Source organism: Caretta caretta, chromosome 3 (genome assembly GCF_965140235.1).
Source record: "Caretta caretta isolate rCarCar2 chromosome 3, rCarCar1.hap1, whole genome shotgun sequence".
Taxonomy (NCBI): domain Eukaryota; kingdom Metazoa; phylum Chordata; order Testudines; family Cheloniidae; genus Caretta; species Caretta caretta.
In genome coordinates this window covers 830,645-849,836 of record NC_134208.1, presented here as the reverse complement: position 1 = coordinate 849,836, position 19,192 = coordinate 830,645, and the positions used below count along the sequence as shown (strand labels likewise).

The window sequence follows — 19,192 nt, the reverse complement described above, 5'->3', positions numbered from 1 at the left end:
AAAGAATGATCAGATAACGAGGTGAACATGATTTGTTGGGGAAGAGTCAGCAGGGCTTTTGTAAAGGGAAATCCTGCCTCACCCGTCTGTCAGAATTCTCTGAGTGGGTGAACAAGCATGTAGAGAAGGGTTTTCCAGTGGCTAGAGTGTACTTGGATTTTCAGAAAGGCTTTGATGTGATCTCTCACCAAAGACTCTTTAGCCTCTTACTCCACCTTTTCATATTCTCTGTATGTGTATATATAGATATCTTCTTATTATATGTTCCATTCAATGCATCCGATGAAGTGGGTTGTAGCCCACAAAAGCTTATGCTCTAATAAATTTGTTAGTCTCTAAGGTACCACAAATCCTCCTGTTCTTTTTGTGGATACAGACTAACACGGCTGCTACTCTGAAACCTTAAGTAAACTGAGCAGTCATGGGATATCAGGGGACGTCCTCTTATGAATCAGTAACTGGTTAAAAGATAGGGAACAAAGAGTATGAATAAATGGTCAGTTTTCACAATGGAGAGCAGTGAGCAATGCAGTCCCCTATGTATCTGTACTGGGATCAGTGCTGTTCAACATAGTCATTAATGATCTGGATAAAAGAGTGAACAGTGAAGTGGCTGAGTCTGCAGACGATAAGAGATCTTGGAGTCAACGTGGATAGTTCTCTGAAAACTTCAGCCCAACGCGCAGCAGTGGTATAAAAGGCCAACAATGTTAGGAAGCCATAGAAAATATCCTAATGCCACTATATACACGTGTGGTACTCCCACACCTTGAATACTGTGTCCAGTTCTGGTTGCCCCATCTACAGTATAGTAGAACTGGAAAAGGTTTGGAGAAGGGCAACAGAGATGATCCATACATGGAGAGAGCTGTTCAGCTTAGAAAAGAGAAGACAAAGGGGGGATAATAGAGGGCTAGAAAATCATTTCTCTGTTCACTGTCTCCACACCAGGCATGTTATTTATCCTTTCCCACAATACAAGGCCAGGGGTCACCTGATGAAATTAATAGAGAGCAAGTCTATGACATACAAACAAGAGGAAGTATTACTTCATATAACACACAATTAACCCGTGGAACTCATTGCTATGGGTTCTTATGATGGCCAAAAGTATAAGTGGGTTCCAAAGAGAACTAGATAAGTTCATGGAGGCTACGCTATTGGCTACTGGCCAAGATAGTCAGGGACACAACCCTGTGCTCGGGGTGACCCTAAATCTCTGCATGCCAGAATCTGGGAGGAGAAGACATGTGGCTCTCTCAAAAATCGCACTGTTCTGTATGCTCCCTCTGAAGCTCTGGTACAGGCCACTGGTGGAGGCAGAACGCTGATCTCAATGGACCAAGATCTGACCCTGTTTGGCAGCTCTTATGGTCTTAAGCCGAGAGTGGAGGGGCATCCCACGGTTTCCACCCTGATAGGCCTGCAGATGCCTGACTACTGCACTGGGCTGGCCAGAGCGTGATATGTGATTGCCATGCTGTCTGGAGTGACTCCTAGCTGTGAGTGCTGACCTCAGGGCAGCCTGTCAGAAACAGGGCAGGTACCCCAAGTGGATGGTGTGTTCTGTAATTAGATTTCAGCAACAGACAGTCCCCTCCAGCCTATCTTAGGGCTTATCTACACTACGCAGCTTTTAGCGACAAGGTTGTGTTGACACAGCCTTGTTGCTAAAAGTCAGTGTGTGTAAATGCTGTGTCGGTATTTTGTTGGCACTTTTGCCAAATAAATACTTCCAGCCCCGCAAGCGGCGTTAGCTTGTTGGCAGGAGAGCGCTCCTGCCGACAAAGCCATGTTCACACTGCCACTTGCGTCGGCAAAACTTTTGTCTTTTGTGGGGGGGGGCTTTTTAAAGTACCTGTGAAAGACAAAAGTTTTGTCGACAACTTCGCAGTGTAGACAAGACCTAAGAGTCTCCAGCCTATCTTCCACCGACACAAACAGAACTTTGTGATAATGGGCACTGAAACCAAAAATCAAACCACATCAGGTCTGGATCTTACACCAAAGGCAATGCTGGCAGCCAATTCTATAGTAATCTTACTAAAGGTTTATTAGCTAAGAGGAAACAAATGAGAGTTACTGAGAGGTTAAAGCAGGTACAATAACTGCACAGGTGAGTCATTCTGTAACACCGAATGGTGGCAGTGATGTAATAAATGTCCAGTTTCCCAAAAGTATTTCAGGAGCTGGGTATCTCCGCTTTGCATCTGGTGTACTTCCCTGTAAGAATCCAAATAGTCCAGAGATGAGGGCTCTTCCTTTGCATTCGTTCTTGTATCATCTTCTGGCAGAAGACAAGCTGACCATTTCTCCACCATGGGGAGCTTTTCCTTTGATTAGGATGAGCAAGGAGCAATGCACTCGGAGTCTCTGACCTCCGCTTGTTACACACCGTAGCCATTTGCTTTGGAATTAGCACCTTTCCTGAGAGTCCTTCCTTAGCATTCCCCAAGGCGTCTTTGATGGCTGGTGAGTTGTTCAGTTCCGAGGGCATTTACAGTGTAAATGGTTGTGTCCCGAAGTCCCAGGTTGCTATTACATTAGGACAGACAAAGATAAGTAAAAACAATGCGTGTAACATCCCCTTAGTTTTATGAAGTTTAAACACCCAATACACTTACCCAGTTATCACTTGGATCTATCCTAATACACCAGTAAATTAACCTGAATACGCTGCTGCATGAGCTGGTATGCCAGCATCATGCTTATCACAAAGGGGAGGTCACAAAAATTGAGCCAGGTTTCAGAGGGGGAGCTGTGTTCATCTGTATCAGCAAAAACAACGAGGAGTCCTTGTGGCACCTTGGAGACTAACAAACTTATTTGGGCATCAGCTTTCGAAGGCTAAAACCCACTTCATCAGATGCATGGAATGGAAAATACAGTAGTAGGTTTAAATTACACAGCACATGAAAAGATGGGAGTTGCCCTGCCAAGTGGGGGGTCAGGCTAACGAGCCAATTCAATTAACAGCAGGACACCAAGGGAGGAAAAATCACTTTTGTAGTGATAATGAGAGTGGCCCATTTCAAATAGTTGACAAGAAGGTGTGAGTAACAGTAGGGGGAAATTAGTATGGGGAAAATTAGTTTGTGTAGTGACCCATCCACTCAATCTTTATTCAGGCCTAATTTGATGCTGTCCAGTTTGCAAATTAATTCCAGTTCTGCAGTCTCTCGTTGGAGTCTGTTTCTGAAGTTTTTTTGTTGAAGTATTGCCACGTTTAGGTCTGTAATCAAGTGACCAAAGAGATTGAAGTGTTCTCCGGGTGGTTTTTGAATGTTATAATTCCTGATGTCCAATTTGTGTCCATTTATTCTTTTACATAGAGACTGTCCAGTTTGGCCAATGTACATGGCAGAGGGGCATTGCTGGCACATGATGGCATCTATCACATTGGTGGATGTGCAGGTGAACGAGCCCCTGATAGCGTGGCTGATGTGGTTAGGTCCTGTGATGGTGTCCTCTGAATAGATCTGTGGGCACACTTGGCAACGGGCTTTGTTGCAGAGTTTGGTTCCTGGGTTGGTGTTTTTGTTGTGTGGTATGTGGTTGCTGGTGAGTATTTGCTTCAGGTTGGGGGGCTGTCTGTAAGCGAGGACTGGCCTGTCTCCCAAGGTCTGTGAGAGTGAGGGATCCCCCATCTTGAAGCAAATTGAATTCCAGAGCCTAAGGACTCTGCCGTCAGCCTCAGTGAACTGGTGTGATGTAGCCTGCCAGCTGCTCACTGACCCTTCCACACAGCCACAGCTCCCAGTGGCCTGCTGAGATCCACCAGGTCAGCTCCATGGCATGGCCTGGGTGGCAGCAGAAAGCCCACAGCCTCTGGTCCTCGGGAGCCCATCGCCTCTGGGGCACTTTGACTCCACAGGGAGTGTCAAGGACCGTGTGAGGCATCAGCCCTTGTCTCTGAGCCCTCTGTGGGGTTGCCCTCACTCTCACACCCCTCCCCTCGGGGGGCAGAGGCTGTCCTTGGCCTGTTTGCTACCAGGCTGCAGCATGGCTTTGCTCCCTCATGCCAGTGAGCACAGCTGCTGCTTACCCTTGCTTGGGGGTGAGAAGGGGGCCCTCTCTCGTCCCCAGGCACCATGTGTCTGTGCTGGTGCATCTCCCGGCGGAGGAGCTGCCCAGGGGTCCCTGTGCCACTGCAGAGAGGCTGTGTGTGGGGAGGGCAAGGAGGCTGCCTGGTGTGAGGGTGCCTTTCCCCCTGGGGCTGGCAGTGAGCCCTTGGTGCAGAACTCTACGCAGCCAGGCTGTGAGCCCTGCTGGGGAATTGCCTCCCGGCCTGCAAAGCTTCTGCCTCACTGGCAGGGCTCCCCATGGATTTGGTGACTGGAGCTGGGGCAAGGGCTAGAGGGAAGGAGGCCTTAAGGTCACACTGCCCAGCACTACTGTAGCTGATCCCAGCCTACGCTGTTCACCGTCCCTCCTCCCTGTTCTTGTCCCCTGGGCCCTTGTTAGTGCTGGAACTGCATTGGCTGGGCCGTGGAGCCAGCCTCTGGAGCGTGGCCTCCCTGCGGATCCCCCAGCTCCTCATTGGTATTCCAGGCAGGGCCGTATCCGCGTCGGCTGCAGGGTGCGGCTCCTCGCTGCCTCTGAGGCATTGGCCTCTATGCTGGGACCCCGGGGAGGGCGAGTCGCCCCGCAGCAGACTTGGCAGGTCCCCGTGTCTGGGGGGTGTAGCAGAGACCAAGCGGGCCTGACCATGGAGTGAGCGGTCCCTCTCCCCACCCTCCTCGGTCCCCCACAGTCCCTGCTATCCCAGCCAAGGTGCTCTCCCTCCAGCTCTGCCGGGGACAGGGAGGGCAGCCTCACTGTACACTTCTGGCCTGTGGTAGGCCACGTGCACTGCCCTGGCTAGCTTGGGAAAGGGGTTTGGAGCTCCGGGGCCTGCTGTTGGGCTGTGGTGCCCCAGAGTTCAGGCGAGGACCCCTCGAGCTGCTCCAGACCTGGAGGGGTGGTGCTGCTGTTGTCTCCCCATCATTTGGGGTTCCAGGCCAGGGGAGGGAGCGGAGCCTGGCATGTGCTTGCAGGCTGGGGCCGCAGCCTGGGGCGGTGCAGGCCAGGGTGGGAACCTCCTGCCGATTGAACATGCCCCGAGTGGCTCGGCAGCAGTTCTGCAGAAAAGGACCTAGGGGTGACAGTGGACGAGAAGCTGGATATGAGTCATAGAATCATAGAATATCAGGGTTGGAAGGGACCCCAGAAGGTCATCTAGTCCAACCCCCTGCTCAAAGCAGGACCAATTCCCAGTTAAATCATCCCAGCCACTCTGACTGGGTCAGCAGTGTGCCCTTGTTGCCGAGAAAGCTAACAGCATTTTGGGATGTATAAGTAGGGGCATAGCGAGCAGATCGAGGGACGTGATCGTCCCCCTCTATTCGACATTGGTGAGGCCTCATCTGGAGTACTGTGCCCAGTTTTGGGCCCCACACTACAAGAAGGATGTGGAAAAATTGTAAAATGTCCAGCGGAGGGCAAAAAAAATGATTAGGGGACTGGAACACATGACTTATGAGGAGAGGCTGAGGGAACTGGGGATGTTTAGTCTGCAGAAGAGAAGAATGAGGGGGGATTTGATAGCAGCCTTCAGCTACCTGAAAGGGGGTTCCAAAGAGGATGGATCTCAACCGTTCTCAGTGGTAGCAGATGACAGAACAGGGACCAATGGTCTCAAGTTGCAGTGGGGGAGGTTTAGGTTGGATATTAGGAAAAACTTTTTCACTAGGAGGGTGGTGAAGCACTGGAATGGGTTCCCTGGGGAGGTGGTGGAATCTCCTTCCTTAAATATTTTTAAGGCCCAGCTTGACAAAGCCCTGGCTGGGATGATTTAATTGGGGTTGGTCCTGCTTTGAGCAGGGGGTTGGACTAGATGACCTCCTGAGGTCCCTTCCAACCCTGATATTCTATGATCATGTGATCCAGCCCCTGTTGTCCAGTCCCAGGTTCTGGCAGTCAGAGGTTAGGGGACACCCGAAGCATGGGGTTGTATCCTGAACATCTTGCCTAATAGCCTTTGGTGGACCTGTCCTCCATGAACTTATCTCATTTTTTTTTTTAACTCTTATACTTTTGGCCTTCACAACATCCCCTAGCAATGAGTTCCACAGGTTAACTGTGCTCTGTTCATTCCCTCTGGGGCAGCTGGCATTGGCCACTGTCAGAAGACAGGATATTGGGCTGGGACCTTTGGTCTGAGCCAGTTTGGCTGTTCTTATGTTGTGTGAAGAAATACTTCATGTTTCTTTTAAATGTGCTGCCTACTAATTTAATAGGGTGACCCCCGGTTTGTGTGTTAAGTGAAGAGGTAAATGACATGTCCTTATTCACTTGCTTCACACCAGTCATGATTTTATAGACCTCCATCCTATCCCCCCTTCGTCGTTTCTTTTCCACGCTGAACAGTCCCAGTCTTATTAATCTGTCCTCAGCTGGGAAGTTGTTCCATCCCTCTAAATATTTTTGTTGCCTTTCTCTGTACTTTTTCCAATTCCAGTATATCTTTTTTGAGCAGGGCGACCAGATCTTCAAGCAGTATTCAAGGTGGGGGCGTACCATGGATTTATATAGTGGTATTGTGTTGTTTACCGTCGTCTTATATATCCGTTTCCTAACATCCTGTTGGCTTTTTTGACTGCCGCTGCACATTGAGTGGATGTTTTCAGAGAACTATCCACAGTGACTCCAGATCTCTTTCTTGTGTGGTAACAGCTAATTCAGACCCCATCATTTTATATGGATAGTTGGGATTGTTTTCCAATGTGCATTACTTTGCATTTACCAACACTGAATTTCATCTGCCATTTTATTGCCCAGTCATCCAGTTTCGTGAGGTCCCTTTGTAACTCTTCGCAGTCAGCTCTGGACTTAACTATCTGGAGTAATTTTGTGTCTTCTGCAAATTTTTCCACCTCATTGTTCACCCCTTTTTCAGGATCATTTATGAATATGTTGAACAGCACATGTCACAGTACAGAGCCCTGGGAGACCCTGCTGTTTACCTCTCTGCGTTGTGAAAACTGACCATATATTCCTAGCCTCTGTTTCCTGTTTGTTAACCAATTACTGATCCATGAGAGGACCTTCCCTCTTATCCCATGACAGCTTACTTTGCTCAAGAGCCTTTGGTGAGGGATCTTGTCAAAGGCTTTCTGAAAGTCCAAGTACACTATATCCACTGGATCCCCCTTGTCCACATGCTTGTTGACACCCTCAAAGAATTCTAATAAATTGGTGAGGCAGGATTTCCCTTTACAAAAGCCGTATTGAATCTTCTCCAGCATATTACGTTCATCTGTGTCTGATAATTCTGTTTTTTACTATAGTTTCAGCCAGTTTGCCTGGTATTGAAGTTAGGCTTACTGGCCTGTAATTGCCAGGATCGCCTCTGGAGCCTTTTTTAAAAACAGCATCACATTAACTATCCTCCAGTCATCTGGTACATAGGTCGATTTAAGCGATACCATGGTTATTTTTTCTGCAGTTTCATATTTGAGTTCCTTCAGAACCTTTGGGTGAACGCTGTCTGGTCCTAGTGACTTAATACTTTTTAATTTGTTCCAAACCCTTCTCTATTGAGCCTTCAATCTGGGACAGTTCCTCTGATTTGTCACCTGAAAAGAATGGCTAAAGTATGGGAATCATCACCACGTTTTCCGCAGTGAAGACCAATGCAAAGAATTCATTTAGCTTCTCCACAATGGACTTGTCTCCCTTGCATGCCACTTTAGGCACTTCGCACATCCCATCGCCCCGCTGACTTCCTCCCCTTTTTGAAATGAAATGCTACTGTGGTGGGCTTCTTGGGAATTTTTCCCTCACAAGGATATTGAATTTAATTAAATTTTGGTCTCTGTAACTTCTTCATCCTCGTGATATGACTGGAGTACCTCATCCTGCTTCTTTCCAAATGCAGAACTTGAACATTCCTGGCTTTCCTGCAGCATTATTCAAATTTTCCCCGTCTAATAATGGGCCTGTACCATTGGTAGGATTTTTATTCCTGACAGAATTAAAACCAAAAAACCCTCCTTCCTATTGTCCTTACCTAAGTTCCCTTGAAGCTGTTTGGCCGCGCAGGAGCCTATTAAGCGCCGCACAGGTACTCAGGGCTGCGGTGGGGGGAGATGCCTCTCCCACCCAGACCAGGTGCTGCTGTGGGGAGAGAGAGCTTGGGGGTAGTCCTCTCTCTCTCTCCCTGTTGTAGCCCCAGGGCAGCCTGCACCCCAAACCCTTCATCCCCAGCCTGACTCTAGAGACTGCACCCCCAGCCAGAGCCCTCACCCCCCCATGCCTCTGCCCCAGCCCTGAGCCCCCTTCCACACTCCGAACCCCTCAGCCCCACACATCACCTCTATATTGGTGCACATAACAAAATTCATTCCGCATGTGTGGGGAAAAACTAGAGGGAACACTGGTGCTTGCTCTGCCAGCCATGGATTTTTCCATGATGTCTTTAGCTTCCCTTATTAGTTTTGTACATGTCATAATTTCTAATCTATGTTGATTGCTATTTTGTTCGCCTTTTTCCCAGTTATATATTTATTTAAATAGCACTGTCCTTGTGCGTGGTCCTGCTGCTTTGTGGTTTGGCTACCTAGCTGTCCACCGGCAGCGAAGGCTCAGTGCCGTCCAAGCCAGCAGTGTTCTGGGGATTGTAGGGGACAGCTCTGCACAGCGTGGGCCCTAGCATTCTAAACCTGGAATGGGAGAGCAAACAAGCAAAGGTCGTAATCACCTCTTGAGTCAGCAGCTGCTGCTAAGGGATGAGTCCTTTTCTGTTCTCTCACAAGCCTGTCTTCAGGCGGCCCTGCCCCCCTCTCCCAGGGGCAGTCAGGGAGTTGGCAAGCTCCTGACACACCCTGGAAAGGCCTGTGTGGCAGTGGCCTGACCATTCTCCCTCCTCAGGCATCTGACTTCTCTGGCTAGTGAACAGAGAGAGAGAGAGAGTCCCTGGCCAGCGAGAGGGAGGGAGCCGGGAGCCCCATGCTGGGGACCGGATGGTGTCAGGCAAAGCTGCGGCTTCCTGGGGGTGGAGTTTCCAGTGCCAGGGGCCAAGGGAAGGTGGGTGCATGTGATGCTGTCTCCAAGTACCTCTGTGGGGGAGAGTCTCGGAGCAGGCAGATCCTCGCTCTCCCAGGCCATGGTCCAAAGGTGCCAGTGTTCCGGGGGGGGCCTTCGCCGTGGAGACAGGGCGGATCTCCCGCCCTCGGAGGCTTCATGGCCAGCTGGGCTGTGTCTGCCGACAGCTCCGCTGCGGCTCCACACGCGGCGTGGGTGGGTGCATGGCTCGCCGGGGGTGGGGGGTCTCTGCCCAGCGCGGTGCAGGGGTCACGTGGGGTGATGGGTTGGTCCCTTCTGGCCTTAGGTGTTCTGAAGTCCCCCAGGTGACTCCCAACCTGTCAGGATTGCCCTGAGGAGTCCAGCTCCTAGTCCCCCTCTGCTGGGTCTGCCCCCACCCCCAGGGTCCACACTCACCCCTCCCTGGGCTTTGCCTCCACACCTGCTCCCCTCCCCCAGAGACACCTGGCCCGGGCTGCAGCCCTCACTGTGCTGTCCCCCAGCCGAGCCCCATCTCCTGGAGGGTGCTGCTGCCTGCTGAGGGTCTCCCGCAGCCCCGAACTCTGTAACGACGACTAGGGCTGAGCAGGAGCTGGTGGCCAGCTGCTGTACCACAGCAAAACCCACGTGGGCTCTGTGGGGCTGGCAGAGGGCCTGGGCCTGTGGGGGGCGTCCCAACTTCAAACAAGACTCCCTGCGGCCCTGCCTGGGAGGCCCGAGCTGTGCCTGTGGGCTGGGAGCGGGTGCAGAGCAGGGCCCTCCCGCAGCGCCCGGGCCAGGTCACGGGCCAGGTCTGCCTCTCCTCCAAACACCTCCCCTGCTCAGCGGGCGCTGGGGTCTCTCCTCCCCTCCCCGGCCTTGGCGGGTTCCCCTGCCCCGTTCAGGGCTCCCCAGCTCTGCTCCTGGCGGCGCCCCAGACGGGTGATTCTGGGGTTACTGTCCCCCTGCAGGCCTACAACGTCCACGTGAACGGCGTGCTGCACTGCCGAGTGCGCTACCGGCAGCTGCTGAGCCTGCATGAACAGGTGAGTCGCGCCCGGAGGGCAGCTCTGTCCCCTGCTCCCCGCCAGCCAAGAGCAGCCCAGAGCTCCCTGCGAGCCGCTCCCCTCCTCAGCACCAGTCGTTCCTGCCGGGTGGAAAGGGCTGTGGCAGTCCGCAGGGCCGCTCTGGGCTGCCCGAGCTGTGAGCACTACTGCTGTGTGAGGCACTCGCTGCCTGGGCTTCGCAGCGCGGGGCCCTCCGTCCCTCCATCTCCAGGGTGGGCACAGGGTTCCCTCGGGGCGCCTTGGTGAGACGTCCCTCAGGGCCCCGGGAGGTGAGCGGGATGGGCTCTCCCTCATGTTTGGGGCCGTGGAGTTAGATGCCACCCCGTCCCCAGCTCCGGTTCAGAGGATGCTCCCCATGCCCCAGGACAGGGTGGGGAAGACTCAGGCCAGGGGGCGATGGTGGGGCCTATGGGTCTGTCCAGGCGTGCCCCTGGGGCGTCTCAGTGTTCTGTGCTCTCCTTCCAGCTAAGGAAAGAGTATGGGGCCAATGTGGTGCCCGCCTTTCCTCCAAAGAAGATCTTCACCCTCACCCCGGCGGAGGTGGAGCAGAGACGAGAGCAGCTGGAGAAATACATGCAGGCCGGTAAGTGGGCAGGCAGACAGCGCTAGCTTGAGCCCTGCTTGGCTTGGGGCATCTCTCCAAGCGTGGAACCAGGCCTGGGCCATTAGCTGACCACTCACAGCGGCTGACTCTGGGCAGCCCGGCCTGGGCTCTCCACGGCTTCATGCCCCAGTAGCAGCCCCTCCTAGACCTCAGGCTGGCAGAGGTGGGCATGTCTGTGTGTGTCATCCACACACAGACATGTGGGTCCATATGCCCCAGCCTGGGAACAGTCTCTGGGAGGAGCCCTTCAGTGACCCAGACCCCCCGAGGTCTCACTCTTCCCCCAGGGTGAGCCACGCGGCCTTGCCGCCTCCTGAGACTGGGCCCCTGGGGCTGCAGATCCCTGCCCCACCCCGGGAGTTCTGGGCAGCGAGTCTGGGACAGACCCTGGGGTAGACGTGCTCCATCTGGGGGAGCAGCACCCCCGCCAGCGTCTGCAGGGACACCCAGCCAGCGCGGGCAGACAGGCGGGTGTATCCGTGGCCTGGCACACGGCACAGGCAGCCCTGGGGTCGCCCAGAGAAGTGAAGGTTCCAGCAGAGTCTGTTCTGGGCAGCCGGCGCCCAGTCCAGCTGCAGCAACCCCCACGGTTCAAGCTCTGTCCCCCCATCTGTCTGATCTCCTTTGTCAGACTCTGCAGTGCCCCTAAGTGCTCCCCAAAGTCCATACTTAGCTTCCCCCCCCCACCCCTTTGGGCTTTTGTTCCCAAGCTGGGGGATGCGGCTCAGCCCCCTGCGGAGGGGTGGGACCATCCATGGTGGTTGGTCGCCAGGTGTCCATGTCCTGGCCATGGATCTGCCCTTCTCTTCTCAAGAGCTGCATGGAGGTGGGACCTAAGGGTCCAGGCCGCCAGGCGCCGTCCACACCTGTGTCTTCGCCTGCCCCTAGAGCCCCCAGACCTTCCCACCTGTTGGGAAACAGTGCTGCACACCGGGGAAACTGAGGCACACACAGGCTTCATAAAATCATTACTAAAAATTCCCAATTTCACAGTCCGTGTGCGCGTCTGTTTGTGCTCTCAGCACTGGGGGTTCCATTGGAGATGGGGGGTGCTCTCTGGGTGTGTGGGGTACCATGGGGGTCGGGCGGTCCTTAGGGATTGGAGGCGCTCTCTGGGAGTGGGGTACCAAGGTGGGTCAGGGGGTTCTGTGAGAGCTCAGGGGGTTGTCTCTGGGTGTGTGGGGTACCATGGAGGGTTGGGGGTTTCGGTGAGGGTTCGGGGGTGTGCTCTCTGGGTGTGTGGTGTAACATGGGGGGATGAGGGGTGAGAATTCGGGGGCCAGGGTGGTGTTCCAGGGAGGAGTGTTTGGCTCCCTCTGGGCTGGGTTTCACAGGGTGCTGGGGGGGCGTCTCTGGGGCGGGGGGAGGTGCGGCCCTCTCTGGGCAGGGAGGACTCTCTCTGGGTTGGGTTTCACAGGGCGCCGGGGGGCGTCTCTGGGGCGGGGGGAGCTGCGGCTCTCTCTGGGCAGGGGGGGCGTCCTAGGGGGGGCTCTCCCTGGGCCGGGTTCTGGACGTGCCGCCTGACTCCTGGGTTTGTTCCACCCTTAGTGCGGCAGGACCCGGTGCTGGGAGGCAGCGAGACCTTCAACAGCTTCCTGCGCAAGGCGCAGCAGGTGAGCAGGGGCAGAGGAAGGGGTGCAAGGGGCGGCTGGCTGTGGGAGTGGGGGGTGTCGGCTCCATGGGGTAGGGGCTACGCCCAGCTCCCACCGTCGGTAACGGGGACCTCGCAGTGAGACAGATCCCCTGGACTCTCACTCTTCTTCTGGGGTCAGCCATGCAGTCTCCCTGCCTCCTAGCCCCTGGGCTCCAGCCCACCTGCCTCAACCCTCGGAGGCTCCCGGCACAGAGACCGCGCCGGCCAGGCATTTGGGGTGTCCGCCCCGGCGCGTGGCACAGACAGTCCGTAGGGGAGCACAGAGAAGTGGGGGTTCGAGCCGCGCTCAAGTCCATCCCGGTGAGTCCAGCCCCAGCTGTGCGGTCACGAGCCCATGGTTGGGCTGTGTCTCTGTCTGCCTGCCTCGGTCAGAGCCCTCCGGGTCGCCTGCCCTGCCTCCTGCTGAGCCGGGAGTCGCTGGTGCTGGGTCTCTGGGCCCCTCGATCAGCCAGCTCCGGGCTGATTGTTCATTCCACCCAGCAGGGAGGTGACGCCCACCTCGGGTCTCTAACCACACCCCTCCCCCACCCCCATCCTGGGGAGCAATGCAAAGTACTGGGGAAACTGAGGCACACCTAAACATCCTAAAAAGAGGACAGAAAACTCCCCCTTGTCACAGGCGGGGGTGTGGGCAGGGGCTGCGGGGGCAGGGCGCAGAGCCCCCTCACCTTGTCCCCATGCCCCAGGAGACGCAGCAGATCCCCACTGAGGAGGTGCAGCTGGAGGTGCTGCTCTCCAACGGCCAGAAGGTCACGGTCACCATCCTGACCTCAGACCAGACGGAGGACGTCCTGGAGGTAGGTGCGGCGGGGCAGAGGCGCTGGTGGGGGGCACAGGCGCGGGAAGGGCCTAGGGAGCAAGAGCAGGGCCTGTGCTGGGGCAGGGGGCAAGCTCTAGGTCGCTTCCCGGCGTGTCCTCACCCCCGGGCTGGGCTGTCTCTGGGGTCGCTCACCAACATCCCCACACCTCCCCCCCAGGCTGTCTCTGGGGTCTCTGCCATCTGGGGTGCCCAGGGCCCCTGTGCGTGCCCTGGTGCCCAGCCCTGTAGCGGCCTGGCTAGAAGCAGGGTGTGGTGGGGGCTGTGGCCCTGGGCAGGGCTCGGGGCTGCGGGAAGCGGTAACTCTCTGCTTGCTCACCAGGCCGTCGCCTCCAAGCTGGATCTGCCTGAGGACCTAGTTGGCTACTTCAGCCTCTTCCTGGCAAGAGAAGCCAAGGACGGAGCCTTTTCCTGTGAGTGCCTCCCTCCCGGGGGCTGCAGCCCGGGAGCCCCGTGGTGGGCCTTGGGGTGGGGGAGGGGAGGGCAGGGCGCCGGGCGTGGGGCAGGCCCCTGGGAAAGGAGGGCAGGGCGCCGGGCGTGGGGCAGGCCCCCGGGGCAGGAGGGGGCGGGATGGCGCCGGGCAGGCTGAGCTGCGGGGCTCTGAGTGCTGCTGTCCCTTGTCAGTCATGAGGAAGCTGCAGGAGTTCGAGCTGCCGTACGTGTCTGTCACCAGCCTCCACAACCCCGAGTACAAGATCATCCTGCGCAAGAGGTGAGTGGCTCAGCCGGCCAGGCGGCCTGCGGCCCCCCCCCCCCCCCCCCCCAGCCCAGGGCAGGACCTCGCTGGGCCGAGGGAGTGAGGAGCAAGGGCCCCTCTGTTCTGGGGATCCGTGACTCTTCCTGCCCTGTTCTCCGGGGTGCTGCCTGGCCACGCTTTCCCCAGCGCGGGTCACGCCACGCGGAGACTTCACCCAGTGCCGATCGGCAGGGATCTGGCAACGCCCCCACCGCCACGCTCTTCCGAGAGCCGTTTCTCTCGCTGGGCCCTTGTCTCTGAGCCTCCCGCGCTCCCGGCTGGCTGGAGCTGCACTGGGTGCACCTGCTCGGCGTGCTTTGGCTCCCAGGTGTGCTAATGGCCTCCCACAATAAGGTTTGGTCACTTCACTCCCGTTGTCTCTGCCAGCATCTCCACCTGTGCTGGTTCCAGCCAGTTCTCGTGAGAGGAGCCGCTCTCACCCAGGCAGCATCCCTGCTGCTTGGCCATGCCTTGTTCCTTTTTGCACTCAGTGCGCATATAGCAGGGTACCCCGGGTAAACTGAGGCACGCCTGTCCTAAAAGTATTAGCAAAAACTCCGCTGTGCACCATGCCTCGTTCCCTTTTACACTCAGCCCTGGTCTGCATGAGAGAATTGCTTTTGGTCGTGTCGTGAATACCCCGAGTGACAGACTGACGCCATGTAGACAGTGCTGTGTTGGTGTGGAGCTGAGTTGTCTTCACCAGACATGCTGTAAATCTGCAGTGTAGACCTGCCCTCAGTGTGCTTAGTGAGCAGGGTCAACTGAGCCACATGTATAGAGCATAAAATCTTCACCAAAAAGTCCCTTGTCACACCTTGGGCCCAATCAGGCCCCCCGGGCCCTACTCTGCTGCGCAGCATGGAGAACGAGAGCCTGGCCTAGCTATCTGAAAAGCCCTGGGCCCCACAGATTAGGGCAGGGCCCAAGGGGCTGGAGTGTGTGGCAATGCCCTGCCTGTGCCTCCCCCCTTGAGCAGCACCCTCTCCCAGGTGTGTGGCTAGACCCCCCACTGCACACACACAACACCCCCCGGCTCTTGTTCTCATTGATGCTTGTGATGAAGTGGGAATTTTAAAATATTTTGTATGAAGCCTGTGTGTGCCTCAGTTTCCCCTGTGTGAGGCACAGTTCCCCAGCAGGTGAGAAGGTCTGGGGGCTCTGGGGCAGGTGAAGACACAGGTGTGGATGGCGCCTGGCGGCCTGGGCCCTTAGGTCCCATCTCCATGCAGCTCTTGAGAAGAGAAGGGCAGATCCATGGCCAGGAGTGGACACCTGGCGACCAGCGAGATGAGGATTCCCTGCCCCTCTGCAGGGGGGCTGAGCCCCATCCCCCAGCTTGGGAGCAAAGGCCTGGGGGTGGAGGGGGCTAAGTGTGGGCTGTGGGGAGTAGTTGGGGGCACCCCGGGAGTCTGACAAAGGAGATCGGACAGACGGGGGGACAGAGCTTGAACCCCGGGGGTCACTGCAGCTGGGCTGGGTGCCGGCTGCCCAGAACGGACTCTGCTGGAACGGGCCCAGTCTCAGGAGGCGGTGAGGCCGCATGGCTCACCCTGGGGGAAGTGAGAGACCCCGGGGGGTCCTCCCGGAGCCGTTCCAGAGCCCCGACCTTGTGGGTCTGTGACAATGTTGGTGGCCTGGCGAGAGCATTCAGAGTAGCAGCCGTGTTAGTCTGTATCTGCAAAAAGAACAGGAGGACTTGTGGCACCTTCGAGACTAACCCATTTATTTGAGCATCGGATGCATCCCATGAAGTGGGCTGCAGCTCACGAAAGCTTACGCTCAAATAAATGTCTTAGTCTCTAAGGTGCCACAAGGACTCCTGTTCTTTTTGGGGAGAGCAGTGACTGGGCTGGGGTCACTCCACAGGGCTAGGAGTGGAGCCCTGCTCCCCCGATGCCAGCCCAGTCTGTGGTCTGCTGGGTTCGCCGTGCCCCAGCCCTGCTGCGTGCTGGGGACCCGCTGACACCGTGTGCTCCGTCTCTCTAGTTACTGGGATTCTTCCTATGACGACGACGTCATGGAGCAGCGGGTGGGGCTGAACTTGCTGTATGCGCAGGTGAGTGTCCGCGTGGGCCCAGCCCAGCCTGTCTTGGGCCCCTTGTCTGTGCTGCGGGGCCCGGGCCCACACAGGCTGCCCCTCATGGCCTCTGCTCCTTTGCAGACGGTGTCAGACATAGAACGTGGCTGGATCCTCGTCACCAAGGAGCAGCACCGGCAGCTCAAGTCCCTGCAGGAGAAGGTCTCCAAGAAGGAGGTGGGTGAGCGGAGCGTGCGGGGGGAAGGGAGCTGGGTTCACGCTGGCCCCAGGGGTCTCAAGTAGGGTCTGAGGGGAGAGGCGGAGCAGGGTCTGTGGCCCCTGGGCCCACTCCTTCGCTTCCTGCTGCGGGAGGAGTCTGTCTGGAGGTTCCCGCACCCACTTGCCGGGAACAGCTGGGCAGAGGTGCCCCAGGCTGGTGGCAGCGAGGGTCCTGAACCCGTGCCCGGCTCTGCCTGCAGTTCATCCGCCTGGCGCAGACCCTGAAGTACTACGGCTATCTCAAGTTCGAGCCCTGCGTCACCGACTTCCCCGAGAAGGGCTGCCAGGTCATCGTCAGCGCCGGCAACAGCGAGCTGAACTTCCAGGTGCGGCTGCCCAGCGAGCAGATCAAAGAGGGCAGCTTCAAGGTGACGCGCATGCGGTGCTGGCGGGTCACGTCCTCGGTGAGTGCCCCTCGCCCGCCGCGGCTCGGGTCGCGCCCTCCCACAGAGCTGGGGGGTATCCGTCGGCCCGTCTGGCTCGCCCACAGTACCAGCCAGGCCCCTTGCCCGCCTGCCCCCCACAGCTCGGGCCACACCCTCCTGTGTGGGATGCTGTGAGGGAGGGATGGGGGTGACTGTGAGGAGGGGGTCTGTGGGGGCGGGGGTCTTTGGGGGAGGGATGGGGGTGCCTGTGATGGGGGGAATCTGTGAGGGAGGGGGTCTGTGTGGGGTGACATCTTTGGGGGAAGGGTGGGGGGTGCCTGTGACTGGGAGGAGGGGTCTTTTGGGGAGGGGTGGGGTCTTTGGGGAAGGGTGTCTTTGGGGGAGTGGTGGGGGGTACCTGTGACTGTGGGGGGGTCTGTGGGAGAGGGGTGGGGGGTGTGACTGTGGGGGAGGGGTCTGTGTGAGGAGGGGACTGGTCTGTGGGGGTGGGGTCTGTGGGGGTTTCCTGCTATGGCAGAAAGGCTACCTGAGGAGCTGGGCAGCCTCCCTCAGCCCCCCACTCCAGTGGCCCTGGGACTCGGGCTGGGAGGCAAGGGCCTGGCTGGGTCCAGGGGGCTCCGTTTGGTGCCCCACTGGCAGGGGTGGGCAGGGACAGCCCCGGCCTCACCCTCCTCTTCCTCAGGTTCCCACGAGCAGCGGGCCGCCGGGGAGCAGCCCGGGGAAAGCGGAAGTGAAGCTGGAGCTGGCCTTCGAGTACCTGATGAGCAAGGACCGGCTGCAGTGGGTGACCATCACCAGCCCCCAGGTAGGGCCAGCTGCCAGCCTGCCCCGGGCTGGTCCGTGCTGCTCCCAGAGCTCTGTGGCTGGGGGGCTGCAGCCAGGGCTGTGCTCTGGGGGAGATGGGGGGCCTGCTCGGGGCTGGCTGTGACGGGCGCTGTCTCCCCCAGGCCATCATGCTGAGCATCTGCCTGCAGTCCATGGTGGATGAGCTGATGGTGAAGAAGTCTGGCGGCAGCATCCGCAAGGTGAGGGGGCAGCTAGGCAGGGGGTGAACTTGTCCCTCTTGCATTGCTGCTGCCCCAGCCCCCCTGGGGGTCCCCCTGTCCCCCCAGGTTCCCCGGCTGGAGCACAGATGGCGAGGGGCTGTCCCCCCGCCTCTGGGGCCTGTGTGGCCACCCAGCTGTCCCCCAGCCCTTGCTGAGCTGCTCTCCTCTGCTTTCCCCCAGATGTTCCGCAGGCGAGCCAATGGGGCCCTGCGGCGCTCGGACAGCCAGCAAGCTGTGAAGTCCCCGCCCCTGCTGGTAAGTGCAGCCCACCGCCCCCACCCTCCCCGCCCTGCATGCCCGCTCTGACCCCTGTCCCTCTCTGCAGGACTCGCCCGATGCCAGCAGGGAGCCCATGCTCAAACTCTCGGTGAGTAACTCGCCACCTCGTGTGGGGGGTGGCGCGGGCGGGTGGGCGCCTGGTCTAACCCGCCCTCCCTCCCTGCAGAGCAAGCTCACCTCCGTCAGCCTGCGGGGCGTCAGCCACTCCGGCTCCACCAGTGACCTGGGCACGGACGACTTCCACGGCAACTACGCCTTCGAGGGGATCGGCGACGAGGACCTGTAGCCCGCTCCGGCCACGCACGGCCACTGCGGCTCTGGGGAACGACCCGTGTGCCTCGGCCGGGTCCCCATCTGCCTGCCCTGCCCCGCTTCAGCCCCCTCCACCTGCCATTGCCTTGGGGGGAGCCACCTCCCAGCCGCTGCCGCCACCTTCCTGAGGGCGGCCCCTGCCCAGACTCAGCCCACGGAGCCCATTTCACGGGGGGACTAACGCTCACCTGCACGTGGCGAGAGCAAGGGTTGCACACAGCCCCCATCAGGATGTGGGCCGGTCCAGTGCCACGAGGCAGCTGCCCCACCCCTGCAGGAGGGCTCAGCGGCCTGGGGCCAGGACTGGCCCGTAGCCTGCACTTCGAGCCAGTCTGAGGGCTGGCTGCCATGGGGGGCAGGGGGAGGTGGAGGCAGAGGCCTGGGGCTGTTCCCATGGCAACAGACACCTCCCGGCCTTCATAAATGCCAAATTAGCAGCTAGGTCTTTGCACGAAGACGAACGGGCGAAGTTTAGCTGCGGCTGGTGCTGTGCCTGGACGCCAGCACAATCGCCAGGCTCGTAACCTGCCGCGCTCGGCTGTTCGCGGGGGACTGGAGCATTAATGGACATTAACCAGTATTTACACACTGCAGCGATTAAAGCGGATCATGATTGGTACCCGGTGTATGGCTGTGGAGTGCGGGGGTGGCTCCGTTGATGCTGGCCTTGCCCGGGCTGGGGGGTGTGTGTGTGTGGGGGAAGCAGCCTAGAGAGGCCGTAAGTCCAGCTGGGCCCCTGGCACCTCCCTCTTTGGCTGTCCCAGGGGAGGCTGAGCACCCCCCCTGGAGGTCCAGGCCCTGGAGGGCTCTTAACCCAAGTCAGGCCTGAGAGCCAGCAGGAGCAGGGTCCACAGGCCAGTGCTCCCCTGCCCTGCCCTGCGTGCTGAGAGGGCCAGGCACCCAGCAGGCCCAGAGAAGCTTGAGGCCATGTGCCATCAGCCCTTACAGGG

General features: G+C 58.0%; 1 protein-coding gene across 3 annotated transcripts in view; it reads left to right on the top strand.

Annotated features, from left to right (window-relative positions):
- Positions 1 to 18,861, top strand: part of SNX17 (sorting nexin 17) — a 30,825-nt gene extending 11,964 nt beyond the window's left edge. For 2 of the 3 annotated variants that reach the window (XM_048846161.2, XM_048846162.2), the window contains exons 2-15: positions 10,014 to 10,088; positions 10,575 to 10,692; positions 12,262 to 12,326; positions 13,054 to 13,164; positions 13,507 to 13,597; positions 13,809 to 13,896; positions 15,910 to 15,979; positions 16,085 to 16,177; positions 16,420 to 16,623; positions 17,288 to 17,410; positions 17,553 to 17,630; positions 17,832 to 17,906; positions 17,977 to 18,018; positions 18,097 to 18,861. In XM_048846161.2, the coding sequence (XP_048702118.2) occupies positions 10,014 to 10,088; positions 10,575 to 10,692; positions 12,262 to 12,326; positions 13,054 to 13,164; positions 13,507 to 13,597; positions 13,809 to 13,896; positions 15,910 to 15,979; positions 16,085 to 16,177; positions 16,420 to 16,623; positions 17,288 to 17,410; positions 17,553 to 17,630; positions 17,832 to 17,906; positions 17,977 to 18,018; positions 18,097 to 18,216 (1,353 nt within the window). In that variant the 3' untranslated portion in view covers positions 18,217 to 18,861. The remainder of the gene's footprint in view (positions 1 to 10,013; positions 10,089 to 10,574; positions 10,693 to 12,261; positions 12,327 to 13,053; positions 13,165 to 13,506; positions 13,598 to 13,808; positions 13,897 to 15,909; positions 15,980 to 16,084; positions 16,178 to 16,419; positions 16,624 to 17,287; positions 17,411 to 17,552; positions 17,631 to 17,831; positions 17,907 to 17,976; positions 18,019 to 18,096) is intronic. The other variant, XM_048846163.2, reaches the window with a different exon arrangement.
- Positions 18,862 to 19,192: the final 331 nt, after the last annotated feature.